The 11,310-nt window shown below is 37.5% G+C and overlaps 1 protein-coding gene across 1 annotated transcript; it reads left to right on the top strand.

Moving 5' to 3' along the window:
• The first annotated feature begins 5,673 nt into the window (after nt 1-5,673).
• LOC145786074 (dihydroxyacetone phosphate acyltransferase-like) lies at nt 5,674-11,263 on the top strand. Its single transcript, XM_082597717.1, has 3 exons — nt 5,674-7,506; nt 8,574-8,696; nt 8,822-11,263. Exons 1-3 carry the CDS (start codon nt 5,683-5,685, stop codon nt 8,960-8,962), a joined length of 2,088 nt encoding a protein of 695 aa, XP_082453843.1. The 5' UTR covers nt 5,674-5,682; the 3' UTR covers nt 8,963-11,263.
• The last annotated feature ends 47 nt before the right edge of the window (nt 11,264-11,310 follow it).

Below are 11,310 nucleotides of genomic sequence, written 5' to 3'. Positions count from 1 at the left end.
ATGACGTCAGTTGAAACAATCTGAAACCTGAATTGTTTTATAGTTTTTAGTCTTCATCATAATTTCAATCAATTACCGTAGGCTATATGTTTGCAAACATATAAATATCCAATTGGTCATGGACACTGCATAGGCCCTACAGGGTTTTAAACCAGATTTCAAGTTTACTTTGCATGCTTAGCAATTTTTATTCCAGCAAAATTTATTGATGAACATGGCTATTTTAATGCCTATTTTATAGCATATCGTATAATAATGTCGTAGTATCATTGTTCACAGTGGCGTAGCCAAGGGGGAGGGGGGGGGGGGGGGTTACAACCCCCCCTTTGGCACGCGAGTGACGTCACGATATTGAGAATGATGTTCTCAGTCTCTATGTCTCGAAAACAAAGTTTGCCTAATTTTAAGCAAAACTGCATTAAAAGAGCGAGTTTTGCCAATACCAAACATCTCTGCCAGGAATTAGCAACAAGAAAACATAGAAACTTAGTTTTATTACCGAAAAAATGCCGAAGAAAACATGATCTTATCCCTTTGCTATGCCACCGGACAGCACCATTTTACAGGAATATTTATACCCATAGTTTTGTTGAAAATGCTCTCAGAATGCACCAAATTCAAAATAATTTTTCAAAATTTTCTGGGGGAGGCACCCCAGACCCCCCGCCGCTGGGTGTTTCCTTTGGCGAACACGCCGTCGGGCTTCGCCTACCGGCCGTCCAAACCCCCAAAATTCCTGGCTACGCCACTGATTCTTCATATATGTTTTATCGTTTTCTTTCTTTTTAATTCATTTTCAAATTTTCTGGCCCCCCCCAAAAAAAACTCCTAGATCCGCGCCTGACTGTAGGCTATAGGCTATGGATAGATTTTGTATTAAAAAACAAAAAAATGCGATATAACATTCGACGTCGCATAGGCCTATAATGTTATACGTGGACGACGTAGTTATAGCTTACTCAAACCAATGAACCACGCGTATTGTTTGTTACTGGGAGAGGAGAGCGTTCGATATAACCTGACATTTTTTTATCAAGAGTAGCCCAGTGCAACTTCAGTGTAACTTTTATCTTTCACGTGCTCCTCTGCTACATCTAGGTAAATCTGAAATTATGTTCACAGCATCTGTAAAACATCTGGGTGTATTTATTGAGAGTTCTCTCTCAGATGAAAATAATATTTCAAGGCAGGTAGCCTACGCTTTCAGTACTGTGCTGCAAACAATGCAAAATCTCATTCCAGTGCAACTTCAGTGTAACTTTTATCTTTCACGTGCTCCTCTGCTACATCTAGGTAAATCTGAAATTATGTTCACAGCATCTGTAAAACATCTGGGTGTATTTATTGAGAGTTCTCTCTCAGATGAAAATAATATTTCAAGGCAGGTAGCCTACGCTTTCAGTACTGTGCTGCAAACAATGCAAAATCTCATTTTGCTAAATGCTCACCCGCTGTAAAAAACATTGTAAGCTTAATTCGCTCTTATTGTATATCGTTTTACGCATCCCAGTTGTGGAACAAGTTTTGATCTTCCGCAGTATAAAACGATTATGTGTTGCTTAGCCTACAATGATTCTTTCAGAATAATGCACAATTTGCCTCGTTATGTCAGTGCCCGTGAATATCAAGTAGGATAATGAATACGGTAATATAACAACGTTTGATGCTTTATTGAGGAAAAACATGTTTTCGTTTATCAACCGTTGCAATGCATACACTCCCCAAATCGCTTTATATCAGACCTGATATGTCATCTGATTGTTTTTATCGTTCTGAATACTTTCAACTCTTTCAAAATTTATAACAGTAGATATTTAGTGAGCTCACTGACGACATCCAAAGTGGCTCTGCCTCTCTGTGACCTTTGTGCATTTGCAGTTTGTGTATTATTTCGTTGTTAATTGTTTTGGATACGGACAGTCCGACAGCCTTGTCTGGAGCAAATAAATAATAATAACCAAAGTTTAAGGTAACCGAGGCTATCTGTTGGTGAAATATAAATTCTCACGGTCTTTGCTTATGCCATTGTGATTTCGGGTTGAATTATTAGATACCCTTATGTGAATAGGAAAAGCATGACGGTAGGCCTAGGCCTAAACAGATACGTAAGTAAAACTGTAGCCTAATAGTTCGATTTAGGCCTACAAGCAATGTGCTCAGATTACAGCATAAATCAAATCTCTCTATGAAAGTTTAAATATCGAATGTAGCCTAATTGATTAGGCTACAGTAGTTTAAACAAAAAGTAGGCTATCGCACTCTCAACATAGCCTATATAACGAAAAAGATGGCCTACCCTACAGGGCCGTGTGAGCACCATCTCGCCCCTTCCCCTCAAAAATTCAATAATGATTCTCTACTTTTTAATAATGGTGCTTAGCCTTAATGTTTTTTTCAACCATAGGTTGTGGATTTGGATCAAAAACATCAGACTGACTCTACAATCAGTTGGGACTCCATCTTTGACCACATAACAATTCAAGCGCCTATGGAGTTTAACTAAAAAAATTCACTATCATCATTGTCAGTCTGTGGTAGCCCACTATTGAGCTGAGCCTTCCCTTTTTTGTCTATCTAGTCCAAAGGTGACGAACCTGCGGCCCGCGGGCCGCATGTGGCCTGTCAAAGAATTTTGTGCGGCCCACAAAACAATTTGACAATCGCTCATGCATTAAAGACAAAAGACATCTCAAAGCTGTTTTATGCCTTCACTGGTACACCTTTCGTTTTTTAATTGTGTAGCCCTAAACACTAACTTTCAAAGTTTATAGTTAGAAAAGAGGAAAGCTATTAGGTAAAGTTGTGAAAACACTATTAACCAACTTCACCTTGCATTTTCGGTCGATTCCAATCTATGACGTCATGGAATTTTGACAAGCGCTAAGTTGTGTGGCCCGATAACTCATGTGTAATTGACAAAGTGGCCCGCGACGGCAAAAAGGTTCGTCACCCCTGATCTAGTCGATCGTGTGTTTCCTATAGCCTACCAGTTTGCGGTTCCACATTCCACAAAACTAAAAAATAGGAAAAATAATGACGCAGTGTTTGTCTTAAAAAAAATAAAATACGACGCTAGGTTGAATGCAAAACAGCCTACTGCAACAAGGTAGTTGCAAAAAAATTTCTTTCTGGATGTAAGCCCTCCCCCCCCCCCAGGGGCGCCGGACCGATTTTTGACTGGGGCAGGATAATGAAAAAAGGGCACTTTTTTAAGTTTTAAAATAAGATATAGCGATAATGCTGGGCAGTTCGACAGATGTTCGACTGTTCAGTTAGACAGTTGAGAAAGATGAAGATAAATGAATGAAATATATGCCTACTGAAATAGGTTGAACAAGAAGAAACGAAAGATAAATTTCACATTCATAGCGTCACGATCTGCTGCAAAGTATAAAATGTATCCACGGAATAATTTCTATACTGTATAGTGTATAGCCTATAGGCCGACAGTAGAGTGTAGACAAATATCAAACCAATCCGAAGTACATTTTACACGCGCCGGTTGCTAAAACTGCCTTCAGCATTCACCTTTCCTAATTTGACGCTATATGTCATAACGGCTTACTTACTGGTACACTTTTTCTTCTAAAAAGTTTTAACTTCCAGGTTCTCACACTCTTTGCTATGCCAAGACCTTTATAAGTTACCATTCCTTAACTTTTCTACAATTCTATATCACTCAGATTTTTTTCTAACTAAAACCCAGACCACGAGGAACATTTTTTTTTCTCATTAATCTGCCATCAACAATACCCGGCCATCCGGCACTACCTTTGGTCCTATGCAATGCAAAACGGTCGTTAGTGGTGTCTCGAATCACTGGCGTTTGATTTTTACGGCTGGTGGTAGCACCAAACGTAGTTGTGACAAAACCGTCTTTGAACAAGCATATGAGTTGTAAAACTGCAATAAATTATGTTTGTGAGTTGAGACCTATACGGTAGCTCGTTATCGAGTAATGATACAAGAACTACATACCGGTGTACAAAGAACAATGGCTCGGAAGGGCATCATGCTACTGTGATGCAGAATTTTGTGTGTGAATATTATTTTGAGGCAAAAAAGAAAGATTGTAATGAGGCTAAAAGCGAATAGCAGAAATTGTTATTATTGAAAAATGTGCAGCAGCACACATAACCTTAAAATGGCACCATTGCCCCCATCCAGAGACAATTTTAGGGCAGGGGGGCGATCGCCCCCCTGCCCCACCGCTTCCGGTACCCCTGTCCCCCCCCTAAAAAGTTTTTTAATTAAAAAAATTATCTCAAATGCAAAAGTATACGCTGAATAATCCCTGGCAACGCTTCTGAATGCCGTCATTGAACATCGTCGTTTCACGAGCATTTAATTTTAGACAAGTCTCATGCGATTAACTCAAGCGCACAATCCGAGAATCGAATCAGCGCCGCTTGATCTTAAACCTTCTTCGTTCACGAACTCACGCGCTAACCGACTGACTCTGAGCATAGACTGCTCTGAGCTATTTAGGCGGACATAGGTGTTGAAAAGGGGCAAGAGCGCCGCGAGAACGACATGAAAGAACTTTGAGGCTGCGAGATTATACATATCCCACATCCCAGAATTTTGAAGCGAAGCAAGAACAAGTGACGTAAGAAAAACGTGCAACATCAAGCTACACAAATTAATACTGGACTAGATTTTAGCACTTGTGTTGAAAATCCGAAAAGAAACTGGCAACACCAAAGAGTAGGAAAGAGTTGCCATTTTTCAAATTTGTAGTAATTTGAGATTCAGTATTCTAATTTTAGCAATTTGAATTCATAAAATTGTCATATAAAAGATATATAAAGTAATATTAGCCTTGAGTTCCATATTAAAATTACATGGCCTCCAGTCAACATTACAAAATCGCACATTAATAAGGTCGTTTGTATTGGTCACTGGAAATTTTCAGGTTCTTATTATCTGATATCTTCCTTCCTCTTCCTTCCTCTCTCACTTCTATGTAATGTACCAATGTATTTGTCGTGATAATTTGAGAAAAAAAATAAACCAGTGATTGATTGATTGATTGATATATTCATATTATCTGATATTGAAAAGTTGGGAAATAGGAAATAGGCCAACCCTTTTTCTTAAGCATGCGTTCAGCTGGATAGTTCTTGAGTAATTGAGTTGATTTTTGAATAATGTTGATGAAATTCAATTCAAATAAAGTTGCATTTGGGAATTCTCGCGATGTCTGGCCGACTGGCAAAATTTGCTGTTTTCTGTTCCTGCTGCTGTTTGGTATTCGCAACTTCTTCAACAAAATACATTGCCAATTCTGAAATTAATTTACTCTTTCTATAACTGAGGAAGTTGCAATTAAATTGTTTGGTTTCATTGTTTTAAACAGAAATTAATACAACCTTTGGTTGACTTCTTCAATGGTTTGATATTCCAGAAAGTATCAACATATAGCCAAAGCATTAGAGTTAAAACACTAAATCTGTAACTGTAGTATCCAAGTGATTGATGTTTTCGTTTAAAACTTAATCGTTTGGTCATAGTGCTTTCAAACTATTAGGTTTGCAAGACTAGTTTAGGTCTCCAAAAACATGTTACCAATTACTGCCCTAACTTGTGTGTCAAAATTCATCTGGATTCATATGTTTTTTATTTATATTCTTTACTGTATCTTATTGGGTGGTAATTTAGTTGCATAAAAATTGCAAGATTATGGATTTTCTGTACAGTGGTATTGCAATCAACAAAGATGGTTATATCAACATGCTAGAGGAACTTGAAAAGCATAGATTTCCTTCACTGAAATTAGTCAGTAAAGAATTTAAACCCCCAGCTTATTTACACAAACATCCTCGGCATACTACAGAAATATGGAAGGCAGCTCTTAAATCTGACCGAGTGCAGTGGATTGTTAGGCAAATATCAAGAAATGAAAACAAGCCACAGGAGGAAATTCTCAAACAAGCAGAAACTATTTTGAAAGAAATGGCTTTCACAGACCACATGTCTCTTGTCAGGACTCTTGGTTATGCTCTTTTTAGTGTCCAGAGATCAATCTATAAAGATGGGGTGTTTATTAATGTTGAAGCAGTTGAAAAAATCCGTACTCTTTTACAGCATCATCCTGTGGTTTTTATGCCCAGTCATCGCAGCTACATGGATTTTCTGATGTTGTCCATAGTTTGTTTTTATTTAGATTTACCACTTCCAGCTATTGCCGCAGGAATGGATTTTAAAAGCATGACAGTAATAAGTACACTGCTTCGTTCCAGTGGAGCATTTTTTATGAGGCGATCTTTTGGATCAGATCAATTGTATTGGGCTTTGTTCACTGAGTATGTGCACACTATTCTCATTAATGGTGATAGGCCAATGGAATTTTTTATCGAAGGCACAAGAAGCAGAGTTGGGAAAAGTTTAAATCCCAAGTTTGGGCTTTTGTCAGTTATTTCAGAACCGTATTTGAAAGCACAAACTTATGATGTGATGATTGTGCCAGTAAGCATTTCGTATGATCGGTTATTGGAAGAAAGACTCTATGCATATGAGTTGTTGGGAGTGCCCAAGCCAAAAGAAAGCACTTCTGGAGTCTTTAGAGCTGCTTCCATTCTAAAAGATGATTATGGAAGTGTTCATGTGCATTTTGGTGAAGCTATGTCAATGAGACAATATTTTGGTTCACATCTTGATCGATCGGTACATGCATGTTACCCCCGTTACATGCTGAACTTATCAGAAGATGAGCAGAAGTCAATGAAAACTTTGGCTTATAAAGTGTTGCTAAAACAGCAAGAGAATATGGTGTGCTCTCCTTTCTGCCTCATTGCTGCAATTTTATGTATGAATCCCAATGGCATGAGCTTACCTGAATTGACTGAGCAGCTGGTTTGGCTGAAAGCTGTGCTTAACCATTGTAGAGTGCGATTGCTGTGGCCTGCTGGAAGCACGAAGGATATTGTAGCAAATTATTTGTATCGTTACCGTCACATTGTTAATGTAACAAATGCAAATGGTCAGTCTAATCTTTCCAGCGATCAATGGGTTTCAATTCCAGAAAGCAAAACCAGGTTAACCAGCCAGAAAAACATTAGTGCAATTGATGAAAAAGTACGAGATGATGCTGCTAATCATATCATGTTGGCAAACTATCGAAATCAGTTGCTTTGCTATCTTGTGCGGCCTGCAATGGTTACTTTTTGTCTTCAAAAATTAAGCTTACAACAGAAAGATGAAAACTTGTTTTCATCAGAAACTTGTTTGAAAGATTTTGTGTTTCTTCGCCAGTTGCTCCAAAAAGAATTCATTTTTGAACCTGATAGAGTGCAAGAAGATCTAATGCAAGGAATCAGTACTCTAATCAAGTGTGGAGTTGTTACTATGAAAGGAGTTGATTGTTATCAAGTTGAAAATCATGCTGGTCGCTTATTTACCTTTCTTCGATCAACTTTCTCTCGGTTTCTTGTCTCGTATTGGCTTACCTGTCAGTATCTGCTGAGTTCTGGTGGGACATTTAATCATGACAAAATCAATGGTCAGGTAATGATGCTACAGTGTTTTTTTGCTGTTTATGCATGTTTGTTTTTAGCTCTGCTCGGTGTCTCTGAATTTATATTCAAACGTAGATCAATCATCAATCATTTTATTTTTCGTCATTAACGCGTCCGGGACGAAAAAGATACTAACTACAAAAATCAATATAAACCTACCAGCACGTTAACGAACGGGAAAAGGTGGCAAAACCTTGTAAGGTGTTTAGCAGCCAATCATTATGGATGCAACCTAGTTCGTACCATGAACAGTTCGGACCGTCAGTTCGTACCTTGAAAAGATCGAGAAAAAAAAATTAACAAAAGCCGAAGTCGCTGATCGCAGTTTCCGCAATCATTTTAAAATTTTCCCCCTGAAAAGATCGAGAGAAAAAATAGCTCAAAACCGAAGTCCGCTGATTGCAGTTTCCGTAAACATTTTTCCGCAGTTTCCGCTAACTCTAACCATAGAGTAATCTATGCTCTAACCCTCGCTGATCGCAGTTTCCGCAAAATTTTTTCCGCAGTTTTCGTTAACCTTTACCCTAATTCTAACTATAGAGTAATCTATGCTCAAACCCTAACCCTTGCTGATCGCAGTTTCCGCAAACATTTTTCCGCAGTTTCCGCTAACCTTTACCCTAACCATAGAGTAATCTATGCTCTAACCCTCGCTGATCGCAGTTTCCGCAAACATTTTTCAGCAGTTTCCGCTAACCGCAATGTCTGCTTACCCTAACTCTAACCATGTAATCTATGCTCTAACCCTCGCTGATCGCAGTTTCCGCAAACATTTTTTCCGCAGTTTCCGCTAACCCTAACCCTCGAGTTTGTTTCGAATTGTTTGGGGAAACTCCGATCAGCTACTTCGGCTTTGTGCTATTAAACTGCGATCAGCAATTTCGGCTTTTTTTAATTTTTTTTCTCGATCTTTTCAGGGTACGAACTGACTGTACAAATGGTTCAAGGTACGAACTAGGTTGCACCCAATCATCATCAGCAGGAGCAAATCAAAATTGCAGCAAACCAGCCGGAGATTTTTATCCCTCAAATCATTACTTTTGTCTTGCATTTCAGATACAACAATGGATTGTTGGCTATTTGAACGACAATAGTGTTCAGCATGAAATGCTGTCCTTAAACCTTGTCTCAAATTCTGTTCATTCGTTGATTAACATGGGAGCAATTTTCACCCACAAGGTTTGACTTGTTAAGTAATTGATATCACTATTTGTGTAACTCTAAGGTTACGTTTTTGCTGTACCACAGTTGTGAAAATATACATTGTATTTATAATACAATATTGCAATGTTTTTCTGTTGCAGACGAAAGGCCAAAAACTTTTAAATCCACTGCACAGCAAGTTGCTTTACATTTCACTGCAGATAGCACCATTTATCAAGCTTCCAGCAATCAATGGAAGTTCTTCTTTGTCAGCATTACATTTAAGTGGATCAAAGCTATAGAGCATTGTTTCATTAGTTCTTCAAACAACTTTTATAAAATTTTATGTTTGCAATATTAACAACTACCTTGCATGTGGAAATTTCTGTATACACTATGCAGATGACACTCCATTATTAGTTTCCGATTCATAAGGTTCTGTTTAAATATCATATGATAGTTTTATATGTACTGTAATTTATTAACATGTTTAAAATAATTAGCAGTTTTATATACAAAAAGGTTGTCAGATGCCTACAACAAGCATTTTGAAATGGTATCTGAAAATTTGTCATAATAGCAATTCGATGATCAGGTCATGGGTTATGTAACTCAGAAAGTGATACAAAGCTATAACTTTTGGAAACTTGCAATAGGGAGTTCTGCCGTCGGTCTTTTCAAAGACCATCTTTTCCTCTCGTGTTTATTCAAAAAAGGTGTGCCAGTTCTTTTATGAAAGTTACATGTTGTGATTTCAAATTATTTCTGATGCTCATCGCTTTTTCATGGTTTTTTCTTATGTTTATCTACAAACTTATTCTGAAGCTCAATTAATTCTCATTGCCAAAAGCAGTGGTATTGCTTTTGTCCTAACTCGTTTTTTAATTTTTGGTTGTGTTGAGTAATTGCAACTTGTTGGTCATGTTTTTGTTTTGTGAAGCAACTTGGAACTTGCGCACTTTTGAATCGCCCATATTTCATTGTGCCATATCACATTTCAAACTCATCTTCAAGAAATTAATGTAACATTATTTGCTGTAATACTTAGGGATGAGTTTTTCGCGATCTTTTATCAAACGTAACCCTGACGTAGTTGTGTTTAACCGTAGTTTTGCTGCATCACTTGTAAACAGCAATGGTCTCAAACTCAAATTGCTCTAAGGGCCAAATGAACACTTGTGAACTAATCCGAGGGCCGCAATACACAATAAGAAGTCAGTAAAAAAAATTTAAGAACATAGGCCAAGAACATTAGATCGCAAAAAAAAGTAGTAAGAACAAAAAGATGGAAAAACGAACAAAGGACCGACCTGGAGAGTAAAAATCTTGCAATCAACTTTCAAAAAGAGCGGAAAAAACTAAACCCTTGAAGAACTGACTTTAGCAAATACCAAGGTTATTATTGCGATAGTGACACAATAAGTGAATAGGCAATGTGATTGTGATGTAACAATACGAGTTTCTCGCACGCAATAAAATGACGCGACAGCAGTGCAAAAAGTCGTGTGAAGTTTGATGGGCGTTTTCAGATTGTTTGAGCAATTTAGAGTGCGTTTTATCTTTCTAAATCTATAAAAGAAACATAATATTTGTTATAGAGTGCGTTTTATCTTTCTAAATCTATAAAAGAAACATAATATTTGTTAATCATTTTAAAGTTTAAAAATGCATTGTGGGCCGCACCAAAAGCTTTCGCTGGCCGCATGTTTAACACCCTTGACTTACATTATTTTTTATTTTGGCTTAGTACAGAGCTTTTTGAATAAGTTGTTCCAAGTTCCGTAAAACATGTTCTTCTGGAGAAGGATTGCTAGAATCTATTTTTGCATTTTATGTGGCATCGGCCGTCTACTACTGTATCAGAAACCTTTTTTCTTAGTAAATCAAGCATAGTGGCTGCTGGAATGGTTTGCTAAACACATTATTTGCAAATTTAATCTTTTGTTGTAGTTATTTTTGTTAAGCATGTAATAATGATAAGGTCCATATACCCATGTGACGCTACGAATACTCATCACAAATCTTTGCATTATGATTGTCAAAACGTGAGCAGAAACGTACAGGGGTGATTTTCCTGGCAATCTTTGGTCTGTGGGTTGGACTCTCCCCATCCGGTTTTTGGTCAATTTATTTTCTTCAGCTTTCAAGCTTCTTCTGCCTACAAACCACTAACCAAGAACGGAATGTATTTCACAACTGGCAATTTTTTCATGCGCAATCACGTTCACTTGTACGTTTGTTAATTTTTGTTTATGCAGTTGACTGTACCTACACATCATATTTTGTCATAACCAGACTTTTAAGACGTCATATTTCGGGCCTTTGCAATAATTTGTTTGGAAGGTTTTAGTCCTTGACAATGAAGTGTTCAGTGTGTCTATCATCAAGCTTGGGCTTTTTAAACGGCGATTTTGTGTTACATGCTTGACCGTTGTCACATTTATAAAAGAAATTTATTTTACCTCTAATTTCAGTCAAATCTTTTGATTCACCACACATTTATGCATTGTTTAAACCGCTTCTTTGCAAAGTAGAATTAGACCCACTGGGTGAATTGGCTACATTTCATGAGCCGTGTTTTAAATTACTGAAATGTGTTCATAGCATTAGAATAGAATTAACTGATGTATAAAAATTATTATAACCGATA

Source organism: Aplidium turbinatum, chromosome 17 (genome assembly GCF_918807975.1).
Source record: "Aplidium turbinatum chromosome 17, kaAplTurb1.1, whole genome shotgun sequence".
In the NCBI taxonomy this organism is placed as follows: domain Eukaryota; kingdom Metazoa; phylum Chordata; class Ascidiacea; order Aplousobranchia; family Polyclinidae; genus Aplidium; species Aplidium turbinatum.
This window is presented reverse-complemented; position numbering and strand designations above follow the sequence as displayed.